We start from the raw sequence: 22,359 nt of genomic DNA, 5'->3' as shown, positions 1-22,359 counted from the left end.
TATTATTCACTATTTTTATTTTAATATTAGATAAGTTCCACATCTAGACATATTAAAATTATTATGCTAAAGCCCTAACCCAAAGGTCTTATAGTTTTTCCGTAATGTGAAAGTGCAATGAAACTTTGAATCTCAATCCCTTTATTCTTCTCTTTTCGAGACAGTTGGCTAAGTAAAGGATAAATACCTGATTAAATGCATGTACGTATTCTTCGTAACTTATGTGATATATAAAAATATCGATAGTTTGAATCAACGTGAACTCCAATCACTAGACACGAGGTGAATTGAAATTTGTTAATGTTCTACGGGCGGTATGTTAGGAGGTTTTGACGTGACGAATTAAGGCATAATTTGTATGAAACGTTACAAATACATAAGCTTAATTTCATAATTAGCTTGGTAAACGCCAGTTTCGTGATGATGTTATTGCAAACTTATTTTTGTGAACTATGACTCATTTACACATTCTGACAATTTTATCTGTTACAAACTTATCGCCCTAGAGCGTAGACAGGTTGAACGTGACTTTTCAGTCTCGTCAAGACTGTTGGCTCTGTCTACCTTGCGTGGTATATAAACATGACTATATGAATGTATGTATGAATGTATAACACAGATTCAAGTCCTAGCGCGACCGTGTACTCTTGACTCTTTTCTGAGTTATGTATATTAGTTTCCTTGATAACCGATGCTGTTACGGTGATTGAAAACATCGCGAGGAAACCTGCACACTCAGGTAGGTAGGTTCTCTACGACTATGATAGATCTGAACTGTGACCCAAATTGGGTTAAATTAAGATATAGAGGTCAGAGATTGTGGTCAAAGGAGCACCCCGGACTCAACAGAAAGGTGTGGACGCAAAGAAGTTTGAAAAACGTTTGTATCAAGTATTCTTAATGTTTTCATATCGAATACAATACTTTATTAACAAATATTACAAAGAGAAAGAGTTTGTATTTAATTTAAAAAATAACCAACAAAAAACCTTCATTCTTCATTCCATTCACATGGTAGCGAAGCGCCGTGCAAAAGCTAGTGTATGAATATTCTTTTTTTATTTCGGAATACAAGTCTTAGGTCATAGATATACATAAAGTACGAATACTCGTATGTTTACGACACTGCGAGTCATTGACCATTATTCATTTATCGGTTCTTTTATCATTATTCTAATAATCACTTTGTAGCTAATGTCAAAAGGGTCAAGAATAATGCAAATCTCATGCTTCATAAACATAATAATAGAAGAATCCTTTCTAATTTTGGTTTAGTTTGGTTCAATTCTTTATCTAAAGGAGCAAGTATTTTCTTAAGGAATCATATGAAGTCAACGGTTCATCACAAAAATATTTACTAACAATTAATTATAGCTTAGCCCATACAACGCGTTTTATTAATTTGCCGTTTCTATCAGAATTTTGGGTTAAACAAATCATTTAAATATCAAGACTAATCAGAAAAAGTTTTGAGATCTTTGGCAAGTAAAGGAAGGATATCCCGGAGGACCTAGATATAGGTCCATATACTGCTTCCCAACGTTCTCAAAACTTCTCTTGATTGGTCTGGATGATAATCCTGCTTCCTTCTACCAATCGGAGTTCCGATCGGAGAAACGGGAAAACCCCGGATGTTTTAATGACAAATTGTGACCAAAACAGCATCAAAAAGGTCAATGAACGATGTTCAGCCTGCACTTAGGCAATTACAAATTATTATCATGTTACAAAAACGGGAGGTCGCAAGGTCCGTGTTGGGTCACGTGTCGTGAGAGCCATCGATATTTTATCACGACACATTGTTAGGCGTTTCGCAATATGCCTAGGCAGCTTGACTCTACGGTTGAAGGTTACAGTTCAGAATGAAGATGTAGAACTCTTTCTGACAGATGTCTATTTGTATTCGTTGGTGTTTCGCAAAATTGTCTTGTTTTGCGTTTTGCAGCTGTGACATAAGAAAACTATTGCTTGTAGATCCATTGATATTTTAATTAAAATTAAATTGATGTTGAGAAGCTATTAATCACGATCGTAGGCCCGGTTAGAATAGAAAATATTATATACAAAAATATTATATATATATATATATATAATATGTATATATATATATATATATATATATTATATTATATATATATATATATATCTAGCACAAAACGTAAGTAAGTAGATACGTTCTAAAGTCAAGACGATTTTTTTAAGTTCCTTCTTCTTCCTGTTGGCTTTAGTTTCAGTTACATCCTAACGCTTCTGGACAGCAGCCCTGGATGTGCTTTTCGATCATTAACCTTGAATTGTGTGGGATCAGGTTTTTTATACGAAGCGATTCGACTCCCACCTATTTTCTGCAACTTTGCAAAATCACGTACCTAACTTCGAATAAAATACTTACGTTAAACTTATCACTTATTTACTACAAAAAATAAACCACAAAACGACATAAGAAAAGGTCGCCACACAAATATGAAGTAGGTACTACAATAGAATACGGCTGCCTAATCCATCGACCATGTTTAAAATATACAATGCATAATTTATATTAACAAAAGAATTATTTGGCAATTATAATTCAATTAGGTAAAGTTCAATACAGCTGCTTATGTAAGCTGTGAACTTGAACAATGCTATTTGATTGTGTACGTTTAACCCACAACAAATTGTGTAAGGTACTATGTATACACACATAAAAACCTTTTCAACTCTGATGAGAAACTTCCGGTTTAAAAGACATAATGAAATCTTTATCCCTAGCGAGGCAGACAGAACCAAAAGTCTTGAAGACTGAAAGGCCACGTTTAGCTGATGGAATTGAAATTGAGATAGTGACAGGTTGCTTTTGTTTGCAGTCCATCGCCAAAAGGTGAATCCCAAGTTTATTAGCCTGTCCATTGATTGACTTGTACAATCTGAGAAGAACCAGTTTTAACGTAAACCAAATTAATTTTATTTTTCAGCAACCTTTGTTTCTCCTGAAGGTATTGTCTGTGTTTGATTATCAAAATCGGTACAATAGTTTTTGTGTGTATTTGTAACAAACAAAGAAACATATGTATGTTTTGCCTTATTTCATATGTTATTTTTATAAGGTCAGAAAACCAATAAAGGTCATCGCATATTTGAGAAAAATCATCGCTATTGTGAAATCAATTAGGATTTATCTGTGACCTCACATCCGGACAGTGGGAAGTAACGGAGATCTTCTCAGGCGCATGATTACGATTGGCATTTATTGATTAGAATAGGCTGGTATGCGCATATGCATTTACCATTTATGAACTTGAGAATCTGGTAAGATCAACTACAAATACCGTTATTTTCATTCTTTGTTTAAAAATATTTAAAAAAAAGGTTACTATGAATTTATAATTAGGTGAGACAATTGGGTCTATATTGTCCCATTGAGTTGTTCTATGGTAGGACAAGTGAGACGATCCTAACCAGACTATCCCTGTAGCCCTTCAATACATGGGACCCTTATGGGATAATACTTGTCTTTCTACGACTTATGTAATGAGTAAATTAAACGTGTCAAAACAAAACTACAAATTGATTTTAAATTTCGTGTTTAATTATTATTTCTATACCTTTAAAAAATCATTATAGTGATCAACTATAATATAGGAAAAGTTGACTTTAAATCAATCCATTTTGATCATCTAAAGGGGTCGAAAGAAAGCAGGGTGTGTAGAAGAAAGTACCTTGATCAAATTGGGGGCATGCATGTTTAGAACAGTTCACGGTCCTTTAAAACACGAGTAGCATCACTCCTTAACTCTCTGATAGATGTCGTAAATGGCGACTAAGGGAAAAGCTAGTTAACTTAAGCTTCTTCGTGTAGGCGATGGGCTAGCAAGCTGTCACTATTTGAATCTTAATGCTTTTTTTTAAACCAAACAGCTGAATGGGGCCTGTCAGTCTTTCAAGACTGTTGGCTCTATCTACTCCGTAAGGTATGTGGATATGATTGTATGTTTGTATAACACTCAACTAATGTGAACTTTAACAGACGTAGGTACCTAATCTTTCACTTTAATCCTAAGTTCAATATTTTCTCATATCAGTTCACGTCTTGTAATTCAAAGTCAAAAATGCCGAAAGAACATGTAATTATTTCATGTTCGAAGGATTGTTGTGAGATGTTTTAGATCATAATGTCAATGTTACAGCCTTCAACACGTACTGTGAAGACAATTGATGTGTATTTATTTTGTATCGATCTATTATAGGTACATACGTAATACCTAATCATGTCTTTATCCCTTGCAGGGTAAACAGAGCCGAGTCTTGAAAAGACTGACAGATCAGCTGCACGGCTTAGTGATGGAATTGAGATTTAACTTGTAACAGGTTGCTAGCCCAACGCCTAAATGAAAAATTCCAATTTAATTAGCCTATCCTTTAGTCGCCTTTTACAATAACAAAAAAGAGTGGTCCTTTTCTAAAGTACCGGGAACCAAAAAGAATTTGTAATAAAGAAGGTTAGTTCTTATAAGAAAATTGGTTATAAAAAATTTAAGATATATTTATTTAGAAAACAAAGATTTACTATGTGCGTCTACAACTATTTCATTTTTCTTTTAAAAAAATACCGCACATTAAATAATCAAGTTATGTGCTATAATAAAATACAAATGTATAAGTACAGCGGTGGACTTATCCCTTTAACATACATACTCGTAGGTACATACAATCACGCCACTTTCCCGGAGAAACAGCCAGAGACTACATCTTTAACTCATTACATTAAAAAAATAAATTTTACACCAAAGAATGAGTCGAGATATATGAAACGTGCGTTAAAACGCCATCCCCGCCAACACTGAACTTATTTCTATATCCGAAGACGTTCTCAAATTCCCTAATAGCACAACAGTATGTGTATCCTCTAGTGACGTTACCCCATGAGCCCCCTTGCATCCATGGGATTCTGGGGCAGATATCCGTACATAAAACGTGATGCTTGGCGTCTTCTGGTTTCAAATCAGGGATATTTATTTGGACAATGGCGAGGGAAGCGCGAGAAGACGGGTCTTGGATTACCTGCATAATGGAAAAATATATTTAATTTTTGTTTATAGCCAGGAAAAGTAGTAAGAACTTTAATTTAATTTTAGTTTGTAATCATCTTCTTTTTTTTTATAAGTAGTTTTAGTTTTAATTTTGCTTATTCTAACATATTATAGTGAGAACTTTGAACAATATAAATGTACTAGCTGTGCCCGCGACTTCTTCCACGTGGAATAGTTATTTTGGGCATCATTAAAGCCCTCAAGGACGAATAATTTTCTCCGTTTTTTTTTTTCACATTTTCCTATATTTCTTCGCTCCTTAAAGTTGTAGCGTGATGTTATATAGCCTAAAGCCTTCCTCAATAAATAGTCTATTCAATACATTTTTTTTTTCAATTCGAACAAGCAAACAAACAAACTCTTCAGCTTTATAATATTAGTATAGATGTATAATATAAAAATCTTCCCGTGCAGCTAATAAACTTGGGATTCTTTATTAAGGCGACGGGCTGGCAACCTGTCATTATTTCTCAATTCCATCACCAAGCCATATAACTGAACGTGATCTTCAGTCTTTTTGAGACCGCTGGCTCTGTCTACATCGTAAGGGATAAAGACGTGATTAATGTATCATCATTACATATGACATAGTAAAGCAGTATTTTCTCTGTCTATAGGTATGAATGCGTTAATCTCGGAAAATGAGGGTTTTCTGAGGAAGGTTTATATTTATGTATAAATGGTACCCGTACGAAGTCGGGGCGGGTCGCTAGTGTATGTATAAAACTCTTTCATTACTAAGTGACTAACTGACTGAAGTAACGCATAGGCCAAACCGCTAGGTCTCAAAAATTTTGTTTTAAGTATTTTGCGCGTTTCTTGTACTTAATATGTAAGTACAAGAAACGCGCAAAATACTTATACTACTATCGTGCATTATGTAAATTGTATTCGCCTTAACAGATATTAAAAAATCAAACAAATATAAAGTCTAAAATTAAATTACAGAGGCGAATTAATGATTGTCTTTTATTGTTTTAAAAAATACAGTAAACCTTTAATAATAGGAAGTAACAGTGAAAAAGGAACTTAGAAATGATTTTTAATATGATCAGTCTAAAATACAACTTGCCTTCCATAAATATTTCGGGACAGGTAATTCCTTGCTGCCAACAGTTATTGTTATATTAACGTCGTGTTTCGACCAGTTTTCCAAAGTTAACTGACCCGCCTGACCTGTCCACATCAGCAAATTCTTATCAGTCGACTTTGCTAGTGAACGAATTCTATCTTCCAGGTCATTCCAATTCTAAAAAGTAAACTAACGAGTAAATTAATTCTAAACTTCAAATTATTAAATTAACTTAGAAAATATACAAAAGCCTAGACGAAATTACCTTGATCAAATCGATAATGGTCTAGCAAAAGGTTAGGTTAAGAGTACTCGAAACCGAAGAGCTTGCATGAAGAGAGGTATATATATATCGATAAAGCGAAAGAAGAATGCAGGGATCGTGGCAAGTGGAAAAATGTAGTCTCTGCATACCCCTCCGGGAAAGATGCGTGATTTATATACGTTTGTATGCTATCTAGCTTTTCGGTATATTGGTGCTAACCTTCTTCGTCCTGGTATTAGTTCGATTAAGGTACGCCTTTGACCATGATACTGGATTGGATAAGTCAGCCGCAACCTTTTTTGCAGGGAAACCCATAGTGGATTATGATTACACATCCAGTGCTTAAATTTGCACGTTTCCTCACGATGTTTTCTCTCACCATAAAAACATGGGTTCGCACTGAAACTACTTAATTACAAAACTCTGACAAGAGTTATCCACTTAATTTTTTTCGTTGGCATCATAACAGTTTAACTACTAACGCTCTTATATTTTCCTTAAATCGCCTCTTATTTATGACGCCTTTGAGAGATTTTGAGTAATTTTATTCTACTCTTCGGTTAAACCTGGCCTTTCAGTCTTTTCGAGACTGCGTGCCCCGTCTAGGAGTTCTGTAAGGGATATAGGTTATATTAATAAGTATTACCTCGGAATTACAGCTGCTCCATTGAGGGATCACATTCAATTTGCTGTAAGTGGCAAGTTGCGGTAGACCAGGCATCACATCCTTAGGACTTACCAATTGTCGCTTATCAAAGCAACAGGTATCATTCCCAAAAGTCCATTTGTATAGATTGGCTAAGAGTTTCAGCCAATCACAGTTGTATACATCGTTTTCACTATCAAACCAATCTGAATATTTTGGATCAATGTCCGATAAAGTCCTGCGTAATGTTATCTTTGTGAAAATTGCTACATTATTGCTTTTATCCAAGCACACCTCATATACGGGCATGAATTTATCTTCATTTCTATATCCTACATCTACGATTTCTGTATTGGCATGACCGCATCGAAAACCTCTTTTTTTAACTTCGGGGACTATCTTCATTGAGCATTTTAAATCAGAGAACTTATATTCTTCTCCTTCCACTAAGAAATTTGAACCTTTGATGCATTTGGCCAAAATTCTAGATTTATCTATACTTGTGAACTGGACGGGACATGTCAGTTCTAATACAAGACCTTTAGGAATATATAAGTAATCGCCATCAGTTTTTACTGATAGGTCGTACGGAATTTCCATTAAAGGCAAATTTCCTTCGAAATCTGATTTCATATGAAGTGCGCATTCTAAAAAATAAGATAAGGTTCTGTCATTTAGGTACTTTTAACATTCCAGTCCTACATATGTTTTTAATGAAACTTTCAAGTTTCATTAAAAACATAGGAAAACTTTCAGCTAGTGGTTATAGAGGGTAAATACTTCATATAAATACAACTTACTATCAAAGATAGAAATAAATGGTTTCTTACCATGTGATATGATAACGAATTTACGACTGATGCTTCCAATTTTATTGGAAACTAGACAAGTGTACTCTCCTATATTAGCATGAAGCATTTGAAAGTAATGTCTATCACTGTCTGTGTCCACTCTTTCTCCGTTGAAGTACCATTCCGTCTATAAATTCAATTTATTAACAATTAGTGGGTTTTTTTTTTCAAGAGTTAGGGAAAGGCTAATAAAGTTGGGATTCTACTTGTATGAGCAACTTGTCACTATCTGAATCTCAATACCATCATTAAGCCATTGCCATCATCAAGCCAGCTGAACGTAGCCTTTCAGTCTTTGTGAGACTGTTGGCTCTGTCTATCCCGTAAAGAATGAGGATGTGATTGTATGTTTATGTAGTTGTTATAAATCTATATCTCATCATCATCAGGGCGGTGGAGACGAGTCCTGTCTCCGCATGTGATCACGATCCTGCATTGCTTTTTTTTACCTTTTTAAAAACGGGTTTTTAGATGAAATGGTCCCTGTCTAACCTCACAATCTTTGCAGAAGAACCTAACCCTAACTTTTCATGGCTTATAAATTCAGTTGTCTGAATGTGAAACTGTTCACTTAAAATATCTATCTCATCGTGAGAACATCGATTACTAACCACACTAAAATTGGAGTTTGTTGCCGTTTCTTTTGCACTGACGCTTTGGAAGCGGCGGTAAAATAAGTTATAAGTTATTTATTTGACGTCAACCAATGTTGTGAATGTCCCATAATAATGAATAAAGATTTCGAATTAGAATTTGCTTCTTCTGCACTTGCGCATCTAGATACCTGATTTAATTCAGATATATTCAAGTTATGTTGACGTCATTCCGTGATACTTTGTATCCTATTTTGAAAATTAATCTATTTCTACTAAGGTAATTTACCTTTGCAGGAGGTTCGGCGTAGTTCGAGCAATCAAGTTCAACGAATGATTTCTCCTCAAACTGTATATTTGTTTCTGGTTCCGTCTCAAATTCTGGGGCAAAGGTCACTATCAGTTCTACGGTGGCTGATCTTGACCCAGCAAAGCTGCTCATCCTACATGTGTATAAACCTGAATGTGTAGCATTTGCCGCGTCAATGATTAAATCTCCTTCGGTTATTACATTTCCATCCTGTGAATAAAATAATGTCAATTTTTAGAAGCTTGCACAATTAATCCGTTATACTAGTATATATCTTGAACCTGAGAGAATGACAATTCCAACTATTCCAATTGAAATTATGAATGCGAAAGTAAAGTTTAATATTATGTCCCTACAATTTCCGAATAACGAATTTTGTTTTGAAATCAAAAGTAGATTTTTTATCTCTTGGCTTACCCACATTTCGGTAATTACGAATATAGTTTTTATAGATGGTGGAAATGTCTATAGGTAACTTTTAGGAGGTAGGAGGAGGCGCGGCGACAAGTTCATACTACAATTATTAATCTATATGTATCTAGACATCTGAAATTTGCCATGTAAGTGCAGTACAAGAGAGTGTCTTAAAATTCCCGCTGAATAATATATATATAATACCTATGTAATAACAATTAACAACGTGATTTAATTGGATGTATTTATGTATGCAATATTTACCTTATACCATCTTAATTCACTTCCGATATCTGAGGATAAGGGACAATTAAGCACACGTGTTTCCCCTTGTTTTAACGCTACGAAATCAGTGGGTGTATCTTCATACGGCGAACCTGTACAGATTGTGAACGAAGATATAAGTTTACAAACATACAAATGTATAGTGATGTTATGACATGACAGAGGCATGCCTCTTCTGGTATATCTATATGTACAAGCGCGCATGCGCACCAGACTGTCCCCCTGTTATTATGAGCGATGCATCCGCTCGCGAGTTTGCATTGCTGAACGAACATCCGTTATCATTTTCCGAATAGTATAAACTTATCTACACAAATATGTGTGTGATTCCCGGCACCAATAGACAAAAGTATAGGACCACACCATCTCGTTCCCATGGATGTCGTAAAAAGCGACAAAGGGATGGGCTTATAAACTTGGAATTCTTCTTTTAGGCGAGCTAGTCCTGTCCCTACTTGAATCTCAATTCTAACACAAAGCTTAACAGCTAAACGTGGCCTATCAGTCTCTTCAAGACTGTTTGCTCTGTCTATCTCGCAAGGGACAGAGGAAAGAAGGAAGGAAGATGTGATCATATGTATATTTCCAATATGCGCGGGAAGACAAGCAGCTGGTTCTATACTATGTTTTTTTTCGCTGCCAATCCAACATGGAAGTAAAGTTTAGTACAAATATATCCTTCCTTAGGAAGAAAAATACAGAAACAAAAGATTCGTTTAAGAAAGATTTTTAAAAATTGCAATAGCAATTAATTCCTGCTCTCGTAGATGACACGTTATTATCGCGTGAAAAATTATCACTGTCTCGTTTCACGTCATAATTAAAAGTAAACCAGTGATCGTTTTTCGCGCGATTAAAACGGCATCGCGCGTGCTATGCTACGGGCGCAGGGCCTTAAACTAGTGGTTTCAATGTAATACTTACGGCTCACATCCACAAAAAAATATTTTTGGTCGGCGCCTATTTTATTCGTCGCCTTGCACAAATGATATCCTCTGGATTTTATGTCTACGTTCCTTATCACAAGTGTTCCGTCTTCTTCGACGTCGTACCACTTGGTTCCTGGAACATACATACATATTATAGTCAAGTCTATATCCCTTGCGGGGTAGACAGAGCCATACAGTCTCGAAAAGTGAAAAGACCACGTTTAGCTTCTCCTGGAAATCAAAAACCTACGTATAATCAATCATTTCACTTTCGTGCCGTGTGCGGAAACCACACGGCACGAAAGTGATAGATGCACCAATAGAAAAAGAATAGGACCACTCCTTCTCTTTCCCATGGATGTCGTAAAATGCTTCCAAAGGATAGGCTTGGGATTCTACTTTTAGGCGATGGGCTAGCAACCTGTCACTATTTAAATCTCAATTCTATCATCAAGCCAAAAAGCTGAACGTCAGAATCATATCAGAAGTCATATCAAGACTGTTGTCTCTGTCTATCCCGCAATAGACGTGACTATATGTATGCATTTCATTTCAATGTCATTACGCACCTTTAGCAATATTCAAGCCTTCTAAACTCCAAGTAATGACTGGTTTTGGTCTCCCCACGGCCTTGCAAGGTATGCGCACCACCAGGTCACCCTCAACAGCCCTGTACATCGACTTTTCAACGTTTATAATTTCTGGAGGACCTATGTATGGGTTGAAAGAATGTGTAATAGTAATAAGTTTGTCAGAAACCTTTAGTCTTTTCGGGACTATTGGCTCTGTCTTCCCCGTAAGGGATATAGACGTGACTATATGTATGTATTGTCAGAAACCCATAAAAAGTACATTAAGATGCGATGTACTTTCCTGTGGTCAATGTTTATGAACTAATCAATAAAGTTAAATTCTTACTAGCCATTTAATTTCTTTGTCAATTTAGAATAAGAAATCTAAAGACGTAGGAGCGGAATACATGACAAAAGAGCTTAGAACTAGTGATCTATTAAAAAAAATGCTTTCTACCGTTTTGGAACATGATATTTAAATATAATTAAAAAAAGAGACATTTAAAAATTATTCAAAATTAAAATGGAACATGAACTAAAAAATTAAGAATCGTATACTTTCTTGCCACGAAGTTATCAAACATAAACATTACCTACCATTGACTATAATCTGATAAGTGATGTTACTAGATCCATCAATATTACTTGCATTGCATGTATAGAATCCATCATCGGATAACTTGAGATCCCTCAGGAAAACAGACCCAGTGATATCAGCTCTGAAAATACAAGTCAGTGCAATAATGACGTATCATATAATCAAGAAATTGACAAAAATTACATTCATAGACTAACACCTGCCATCAATAAGCCATACACCTGAACGTGGCCTTTCAGTCTTTTCAAGAGTGTTGGCTCTATCTACCTCGTAGATGATAAAGTCGTAGTTATATGTATGTATGTTTTTCCTAACCATAAGAGCATCGGTTAGGAATCAAAATATTTCTACAAGAATAACTGGTAGTATATTACAGATTATATGTATATAGACTAGAGGCCGCCCGCGACTTTGTCCGCGTGGAAACAATCCCGAGGGAACTCCGGGATAAAAAGTAGCCTATTTGTTATTCTAGGTCTTCAGCTACCTACATACTAAATTTCATCGTAATCGGTTCCGTAGTTCTTGCGTGAAAGAGTAACAAACATCCATACTGACATCCTGACATACTCACAAACTTTCGCATTAATGATATTAGAAGGATTCATACATACTTCAGTGTCCTTGGACTGACTTCAGGATCTGTACTCCGAAAGGTCCATTCAATAGTTGGTTCAGGGTAACCATCTGCACGGCATTCCAACTGTACGGCTCTTCCAACCCGAGTGTCAAACGTACTTCTTCCAGGTATTTCGATACTAACTGGTACTAAAATAGTAATAATACACACATACACATACAAACAGAACATTATTCTGTAAGTAGAACATTACTCATCGAGGTCGTTGGCTCTTTCTACTTTATTTATATGTATGTATGGTTAATACTATAAGTAGAAACTACTTTTAACTTAATTCGTACTCTTACCTACAAAGTTAACTTCAATAGTTTTTATATCTGTTCCATGCTTATTCCTGGCATTGCAAGAATAATTTCCACTGTTATCTTGAGAGGCCTTAATTCTGTGAACAATATTATTTAATAAAATAAAAATAACTAATACAGCAGAAATAAAGAAATGAATAGAGAACACTCCACTTAACTGAGCAGTAACTTGATAATAATATACACACAAATTATATTAATTTATTAAAATACTCGAATGAGAAACATTTACGTATTTAGAGTTTATTATAATAAATTACTAGATCCCTGTGCCGTATGGTTCCTGGCAATTTAGAATAAGAACACTCTGCATATCACTTTTCCTATCAATGTTGTAAAAGATGACTAATGGAATAAGCATATTAATCTAGTGCCAGCTTCCATTCAATGATAGCGAAGAAAAAACATGGAGTGCGCCAGCTTCGTCTCTTCTTAAATTCTATAAAAAATGCCTGTAAAACTAGTCATTCCCTTTAGGCGATGGACTAGAAACCTGTCACTGCCACTGAATCTCAATTTACTGCGTTATTTAGGACATCCAGCTTAACGTGCCTTTAAGTATTGATCTGACTATTGGCTCTATCTACCTCTTAAAGAATGATACTACGTGATAAAAATGTGAAGATAAAATTACTTCAAACTGTGGTCCCTATAAATGCGGTGATCTCCATCCGGTACAACAATCTTGTCATTGAAAGTCCATATTATATGGGGTTTAGGATTCCCTTTCGCAAAACAATGCAACAGTTTTGATGTTCCTTCTCTCATATTCACGCTTCTGTAATCTCTTTTTATTGATGGTGGATCTGTAAATAAAGTGTGAAGAATCTCTACAATACAAAATATTTTTTTTGTCCTTGGTTTTTTTATAATACTAATGATTGTGTAAATATGGATATATGACAAAGTGTGTTTGTTTACCATAATTCTTCATTTGTATACACATAGTAAAGAGTTACTAAGAAGGTTATAGGGTACCCTTCTATATACACACATATCCTCATAATAAGGGAGAGACTACATCTTTACATTGGCCATGATCACTGCATACCTTCTTTCGCTTCATTCCCATTCGCAACTCTGGGTTCAGCTGGTTACTCATGATCTGGCCTTCCGCCTTTACCTTACCTTTAGTTCCAGATTTAACTGAAGTCAGCATGGTACGACAGGACACAAAATATTTATACGATTAAATACTCAAATAAGTTTAAAAATAACTTACATTCTACGTTCAATCTAATTTTATGCTGATCTGCCCCAACTGTGTTCCGAGCCGTACATTTGTAAGTACCCGCATTTTCTTCATTCACATTTTTAATGATAATAGTGCTGCTATTAACATCGCTTTCAAAAAACATATTTGAGTATTGGACTAAATATGTCCACATAATTTTGGGCATTGGAACACCGGCTCTCAATCTGTAAAATCAGGACCAAAAATATTCTTATTAAAGACTAACTTTTGCGCGGGGCTCCGCTTTCGTGGAAAATTCCAGAAAAAGTTAAGGCCTTGTTATATCAAAAGATCTATTTTATTTTTATGCCAAATTTCGCAAAAATCAGTTCAGTAGTTTTAAGTTTATAACTATTGTATTTATTACTACGTTTATTACTAAATCTTTAAAATATAAATCTGTTAGTTACAAAAGTTTTTCTCCAGACTATGGATAAGAAAAAGAGAAAGAGAGAAGAAAAAAGAAGAGCATCAGCGGTCAAATTGTTTAGATGCTTGAATTTAATGTGTGATAAGCATATAGGCAAAAGTTCAAATCCCATTTCGGCCATGTACCAATGACTCTTATCTGAGTTATAAGCAGAATTTGTAAGTTTTATAAGTTTTTTAAGGTATCGGTTAACTTAACGAGGCCTTTACTATTCATTAAACTAGTGAAATGTGGCAGTAGCCAATAACTGATTTCAACCCACCTGCACGTTAATTTGACATCTGATCCCTGGAGAACAGAAACTTTTGAAACATCTTTATTTATAACTGGTCGTTCTGAAATTAATATTTATGATAAGTTTTCTTTTTTTAACGACTCTTCACTAGTTCGCTTCACCTGCGTACTTTTGTACTTCGAATTTTAAATTCTATCTCTGAAGATCTCCTGTTCGCATAAGAATTTAGGGATAACCTCTCATAATACTCCCCTACTCTAGCCAAGAAAACATACTAGCCAAATTTCACCTCCCAACGCCCAAGCGTTTTGGCTTAACATTGTTATTGGTAAGCCATTCTTAAGGTAATATTTATTTTTGACCTTGTATGATTTATATTTGATGTGATTTTTTTGACATTACATCTATAGTAAATAGAGCCAATAGTCTTGAAAAGACTGAAATGCCACGTTCAGATGTATGGCTTAATAATTAAATTTTGGAATTGAGATTCAAATAGTGACAGGTTGCTAGCCCATTGCCTACGAGAAGAAGCCCTAGTTAAGTTTGTTAACGTTACCCTATGTCTCCTGTTACGACATCCATGAGAGAGATATAAAGTGGTCCTATTCAAAAGGTCTGGGAACAACATGGCACTTAATAAATAATAAATTCGCCAATAAATTATTATCGATCATTGAAATTACATACCTTCTGGAGAATTTTCCACTATAACGTCAATGTTTTTAGTAACACCGGCCCCGTCAGTATTTGTCATACAAACATAAGTACCATTATTTGTAACAATAGGGATATCCAAGATGCTGACGTATTCATAAGGTGGTTCGACCACTGAAAGCTTGAATACAATAAACCTTATTGAATTTTTACGTAAATCCAAATAGTTAAGTACCTCATTATTCATACATACGTGGCGACCTCTACGCCACAGTGCACAACACTCAATCACGCGACACGTTCAATACCAGCAAAGACTTCACGGATTGGATGTACGACTATATACAACCTCCGACACGACATTGTCGGAGCCGCGGTTCCCTAGGCATAACACCTAGCCTGGCGGAAGGTCATCCTTTGTGGCGGTCGAGCCCGAATCAGCACTCCTGCTACACATAGGTACATACATATGATCATATCTTCATCCCTTATGGGATACACAGAGCCAACAGTCTTACAAAGAATGAATGACCACGTTCAGCTTTCGGCTTAAAATCAGACGTATTTAGGTACTTTCGCATCATCACTTTTCATAACTCTCGGTTCGATCGTTTCGGTTACCCGTGACCTAATCTCTCCCGTTTACCTTACATTTCACTCCAGATTAAATTGCAACCTATTTGTTAATGATTTCATCCTGTTTGTTTCAAATTTAAAAGTTCACGAAAACTTACCGAAGATGGCATCTCTTTTCCAGACTCCAAATTCTTCCATTGGACTGTAGGTTTAGGATACCCGTTAATTTTACATGCCAATATCAATGGTGTGTTATTTTTTACGATAATTCTATCACCGTCCAGTATTTCAACTGTATAGGACTTATGATGTGCATCAACTGAGAACGAAACATTTTCTTTCATAATAGAAGAATTACTTTTTATTTCACGGGAGAAGATAGTAACATGGCTACGATAAGCTGAATGTGCAGTGGTTATTATCTCATTGGCTGAATGACAAAATAATAGAATTGTGATTTAAAGATAGTGACAGGTTGCTTGCCTTGCCTCGCCTAAAAAAATAAGCCATTATAGTTTCTGAGCCTTTTAATAGGCGTACTTTTATAATTTACACGGTAAGAGAAGCAGCCTAGTACGTACATAAGTACTGTAATATTTCTTCGCTGTCATACCAGCGTGGTACCTTTACAAAATTAAGTTTTACTAACCTAATTCTGGTTTTTGTGGTTCTATTGGTTTACTGTATCTTTTTATAACTTCATGGGTTCTTTGGTTCTGCGCGTTAATCTGTGAAAATAAAGTGCTTTAAAAATCAATTCATTAATAATAATATTGTTGATCGAATATTTGTATATTTATTGGAAATAAATAAACTTGTCAACTGTTGCACATTTAACTCTCTGGAGAAGAAACCTGGGGTCTGTCTGTGACCACTATACTGAACCCAGAGTTAGATGGAGAAGAGACTCCCGACTGACTTCCTTGCCTTAAACCTTGCCCAAATTGAGTCATGGTGACACATACAGTTGCCTGGGTTTGAAAGTTTCCTCACCTCTATATTTTACCAGTATTACCTTGGTCAAAATATGAGAGGATTTCCCAAGACGGGTAAAAACAGCATTTTGCTCATACCTAAGCTGGTGTATAGATAATTTATTCGTTACAAAATTACAAATCTTTTTTCTCTGTTAATAGTATTGTTAACTGTGATACTTACAGCAATTTTAAAGGGATATGATGGCGGAATAAATCTTCTGGTAAAATAGGTTTTTGTTTTTTCATCTAAAACTTGTACGTCAAAGTGCATAATATCATTTCCATCCAAATCATAAATTTCTATTGATTTCAGCTTTATATTTTCATCTGCAGTTTCAAGCTGTATCAATATATTTGATTCGACTCCTGTGTATTTAATAACAAACAATTATTTATATTTATACTTATAATAGAATAGCAATTAATGGATGTCTGCACTTGAGAGATATTGGTCAAAAGTCCATAACCTACTACTACCCATAGGGTATCTACTCGTATATAAGACCAAAAGATGTCAAAAATGTATTTTGATATGTATTTTTGAAAACAGAAACTTTTGCTTCGTATTGAATGCAGTTTTCTTAAATGTTAGGCTTGGTTGTACTTTAAAACTGCTATACACGAAATTTTCCCCCTATAAGTCGCAAATACAGGGGGTCAGTACAGCTTTTATGGATTGCTATTATCAGCGAATTTTTTGGCGAACAAAGTCGCGAGTAACGGTTACCATTAGGTACCCATTAGTACTCAATAAATGATAATTATGAATTAATGAATAGAAATGCCTTAAATAAAGAAGTGAAATAAAGAAAATCGCACCTCTTGCTCGAGTTCTGAGAAGTTACGATGTACTTCACCGAGATACGTCAGGAGAACAAAGAAGTGCCCTAAATATACGACAGAGATCGTGATGGTAAAATTGTTAGCATAATTATCTATCTTCTACCTGCAATAGGTCGAATGGACGTTGCATTCAATGAAGAAGGTTTTAAAGTAGAGAAACCATGGCGAAAATCGAACGAAGTTTTAGCCGTAATGGTCAAAGTGGAGTCCCCTGTGCCGTCCACTTGTGCGGTGTATATTCCAGTTTCAGGATCAGTTACTTTTAGAATCTAAAGAAATACAGAATTACATATATTGTTATAATTTTTGTCCAATAACAGTGGTTTTCTTATTTCCAGTTTCCTTGCTCGCTCAAGTTTTCGGATGAATTACTTTCACTTTCGTTGCAAAATTGGTACATTAATTTAATGAAATTTTTACAAAGTCGAAAAATCGCCATATATTTTAAAGCCTTTTGTGAAGTGTTGATATCATTGTATTTCTTATTAATAAAAAAATGTGTTTTTGAATTTCAATAAACTTGTAATATATTAAAATACTTTTCATTAAAAAATACTAATAATAATAAAACTTGTATAAAAAAGTTAATGGAATTGCCTTTAAGATAACAATCTCAGGATAAAAGATAAAAACTCATTACAAATATTTTTTCTTAGGAAAGTTGTTGTTCAACGTATTTCCCCAAAAGATAAATTTAATTATTGCAAAATATCATCTGCGACCGGCTGACCTGTTGCAGTGATAAGAAACTTATTTCATCTTCATATTAGTAGTAATAGTCTACTTCTAACGCAAATAAACTTACGTTTAGTGCTGTTATATCTTCTGTGATAATATGATCACCATTGTAGTATATACACACATATAGTCACGTCTATAGAGATAATCATCGCCTACAAGATGATTATCAAATTTATAAGCCTATCCCTTAGTTGCCTTTTACAATATTCATGGAAAGGATACGGAGTGGTAGGTATTATTCTAAAGTGCGGAAAACTACACGACACTGTAGTGGAAGCAATGTTTTGGACGGTTAGGTGTCCAGTTCTGGGGAACCATAATTCAGTTGGGTTATTTTGCCCAGGTTAATAAGTATTTACTTGTGCGATTTTGAATCTTCGTCGCTATTGGCTGATGGTGTGACAGCACAATCAGATCCAACCAGGTATTAAACTCGGAATCTGTTGGTTCAGAGGCGAAAATACCATCGCCCATTCAGGACACCACAAGAAGATTACGAAAAGAGTGTCCTCGTATATTTTCTGCTGGAACATATTTGGGCGTCATTATGCTTACCTTATTATTCGGTATGTCCATAATAGTTTCAGTGTCAGCTTTCGTTCCATTGGGTTTAAAAACAGCCACATCGATCTTTTCTTTGACATTACCACTCAAAGCAATTGTGGTGTCTTTTACAGTTCCATCAACATTGTACTGAAATTGACAAAAATCGTGCACGGTTTTCGATCTTCATTTTTATGTGAGATTTAGCTTCGTAGAATTAGTAGTAAGCCATTACAATAGCTCATCAGAGGTCACCATTAGGTTATCTCGTCTGCACCTTCCTACCGCCTAAAGATGTTAATCTTTGTGAAAATCCTAAGTGTCTCGTCAATCCTCAAGGACATAAGTAAATCCTTTTCTTCATTTGCTATTTCGTCGTTGATTTAAGATATTAGGTGTGCAGAGGCCACTTCTTATTGCATAAATTATTTTGTCCTATTCTTCTTTGGCATGACGGTTTTGGCCTACAATATTTTGGCATTATAGTTCTAAGGCATACAGACAGTGTGGCAAAAGTAACTTTTAGGCTTATTTCTTTTACTTTTCTTATTTATTTTCCTACGAAGTAGACAGAGGTCTTCGCCACAGGCAACGGACACATTATTGTGCCTATGTATGAGAAATAAAATATACTTACTTTGATGTTATGATGTCCTGGCGGTAATTTTTTCTCGATCAATTTAGTTTTCTTGCTCTCAATTGTATCAGAAATATATTTCAATACCTAGAATGATAAATTTATATTGCTTTTTGAAATATTTTCATGTATATTTACTTGTTTTATTATGGTTATTCAGTTGTTATAATTATGGCTTGCCTTCATTAAATATTTGAAACTTAGATTGAAATTATGAAATGTTTTTACCTCTCCAACGTTTGATTTTTCCATATGAAATACTTTCCCATCAGTTGCTTGAGCTAAAGTATAATATGCTTCATAATTATCAATAGGCCATATGCAGTACCCCGTCAAGAGAAAAACTATCTGAAATAAATGTTTCAAAAGTGTAAGTTTTACTTAATAAAGATAGAATAAAAAATTAAATAAAAATCACAAATTAAAATATTCTTATTTTTAACCAATAAGTGGCAGAACTACCTATATTTATCTAATAAAGTTAATATAGGGTAAAATATAATATATGTGTACAGTAACCACTTATGAAGCTTGGAAAAATTAAACCTGGAAATTAGTTGCTGGTAGTTTCGTTTTAAGTAACTATTCACGGTTTCGTTTTCTTGGAAATTATGCATATCTTTATATCCAAATATCCTTTTTTAACTAAAATGAAATGAATAATCAACGTGGAAAGATGCAGTGAATTTGAACTCTTCCTAGAAATATGAAAATACCCAAAAGTGTATAAATTGATTTAATACAACGGTATTAAATCAATTTATACACTTTTGGGTTATTCACTGACTGACAGAATAAGTAGGCGGAGCTAGACGAAAATTTCATATACCTACGTATAAGGTATACGGGGTGCGTAGGAGAGAACTAAGTATGGCATCTTCCTTTATTTCTATACATACATACTATAAAATCACGCCGCTTTTCAGAAGGGGTAGTCAGAGTCTTAATATGCTTCCATTACAGTTTAATTACCTGCGACTGCCGACTTACTGCCGTATTTCGGACTTTTTCAAGTTTATAATCATCTTTAGCACTTGCATCTGTGAATACGTAAATGTAAGAATTTGGATGGCTGACTTCCAAAGCAGTTTCTATGCCAGTCATGGAATATTCTGGGCAATCCCCTCCACCGTCTACAATTATTGAAGCTAAAGCGTTTTTGAATGTATCTCTATCTTTTGTCGTAGTTAAAACTTTGGTATCTGAAACAAACATGCATTTAATTAATCATCATCAATATCAATCATCAGCAACAATACATAATAATAATAATAAAAAAGGTAAAAATTGTCTGTGAAATAAGTGGGAAGGCCTAGGCGAATGTACTTTGTTCAAATCGGAGATGTTCTAGCAACAGGTCTGGAAATCGACGAGCTAGCATGAAGAGAGTTATGAATGTGGATAAAGCAAAAAGTGGCATGTGAAAAGATGTGGTCTCTGCCTACCCCTCCGGGAAAGAGACGTGATTTATGTATGTGTCTGTAGATACGTCTATTGTATACGCTAATCCTCGGAACTACTGCGAATGGACAAAATTGTCCCACTATGGGACGAACTCGATGGTGATGGTGATGGTTGTAATTGTAGTAGTGCAATAACATTTTCCTATATAAGCGATCGTAGAGATTGATAATTTCGACGCTTCTAACACTATCGTGATGGCCCAGTTGGCAAGAGTCAATCGTTCGGTTTCCAAGTGGGAGTGTTTTTTTTTTGTTTTTACTATTGTTTTGGTGGGTTTTGATGTTTTTCTTTGTTTTTACTATTATATGTGGTTTTTCATTCGGTCAACCAGGCCGACCATATTTTAGTTGGTACATAACGTATGTTAGTTATATGTTACTAAAATATGGAAATGGTACATTAGCCCAATACGTTCTTCCTCCTAGTATTTATCCCGGTTATATCCTTACCTCCTTTGAAACCAGCCCTGGGTACACTTTTGACCACGGCACTGAATTGTGTGAGTCAGGTTTTTACGCGAAGCAACACCCGTCTGACCTTTGCAATCTTTGCACCCTTGCAAATTTTAGGACCATGGTCAAAGTGGATCATGGTTAAAGCTGCACTAGATGTGGCAATTTCCTTAGTCGCGTTGTAGATACGACATCCATGGATAATTGGACTGGTTCTCTTCTAAAGTTGTTAACATAGCTACAAATAGTTTTAGGACGACTTGCAATTAGCTGGCAGAAGCTTAGGTAAGACAAAGATAAGATTACAAAAGGTATTTACCAGGATCGTTAAAAGTTATCAAAATAAAGTTGTCAATTTGCGACTCATTGGAACGCAGCACAGAATCAAAAACTATGTTCGTGTTTTCTTTCACTCCATCAATGTCGTCACCCATAGACCCTGTATCATCTATGACGAACGTTAAGCTACTTTTAGCATCACTCCTTGTTAGAACACAACCTAATAATACTATAAACAAACACTTTTCAAGCCACATTGTGACTGCACTCTTTCTGAATGACAACTGATCAGCTTAATAGTCCACAAGTGTAAATATCTCTTATTGGCTCGCTTAGGTTAGGTATAAGATAACAAGTATCATCATGTTAAAAATAAGTTTGCGGTTACAAAAGTGTCGTTGTTCTAATTTGAGTCATATGAAATTAATGATAAATACAGTAGCTTATTGCTGGGCGTCGATGGTCGAATTGGTAAGGTGCCCGGTTAAGTGCGTGTAGCGCAAAAAGGCACAGGTCCGATTACAACCTAGGCCATGTACCAGTGACCATTATAAAAGTTATGTATGTATGACCGATTCTCATGAAATTTTGTGAGCATATTGAGTAGGTCTGAGAATTGGCCAACATCTTAACATTTTTTTTAACTAGAAATTACTTAAAAATTATTTATATGGCAAAACAAAGTTTGCCGGGACAGCTAGTAGGTATATTTATATATCGATATATTGTATTTTGTACTTTG

The 22,359-nt window shown here is 35.0% G+C and overlaps 1 protein-coding gene across 1 annotated transcript; it reads right to left on the bottom strand.

Annotated features, from left to right (window-relative positions):
• Nucleotides 1–3,670: 3,670 nt before the first annotated feature.
• LOC106138777 (hemicentin-1) lies at nt 3,671–21,896 on the bottom strand. The gene is made up of 24 exons (XM_013340055.2): nt 21,658–21,896; nt 20,395–20,624; nt 19,651–19,770; nt 19,423–19,509; nt 18,798–18,935; nt 17,605–17,770; nt 16,840–17,024; nt 16,331–16,409; nt 15,840–16,000; nt 15,139–15,286; nt 14,476–14,548; nt 13,772–13,968; nt 13,184–13,355; nt 12,532–12,626; nt 12,219–12,372; nt 11,604–11,725; nt 11,004–11,144; nt 10,430–10,567; nt 9,485–9,597; nt 8,786–9,016; nt 7,883–8,030; nt 7,053–7,699; nt 6,142–6,318; nt 3,671–5,040 (listed from the first exon to the last, which is right to left on the bottom strand). The coding sequence occupies exons 1-24, from the start codon at nt 21,872–21,874 to the stop codon at nt 4,759–4,761; spliced, it is 4,221 nt and encodes a 1,406-aa protein (XP_013195509.1). The 5' UTR covers nt 21,875–21,896; the 3' UTR covers nt 3,671–4,758.
• Nucleotides 21,897–22,359: the final 463 nt, after the last annotated feature.

The sequence above is a fragment of the Amyelois transitella genome, chromosome 21 (genome assembly GCF_032362555.1).
Source record: "Amyelois transitella isolate CPQ chromosome 21, ilAmyTran1.1, whole genome shotgun sequence".
NCBI lineage: Eukaryota > Metazoa > Arthropoda > Insecta > Lepidoptera > Pyralidae > Amyelois > Amyelois transitella.
The sequence above is the reverse complement of the archived record's forward strand: the minus strand, read 5'-3'. Positions and strand labels throughout refer to the sequence as shown.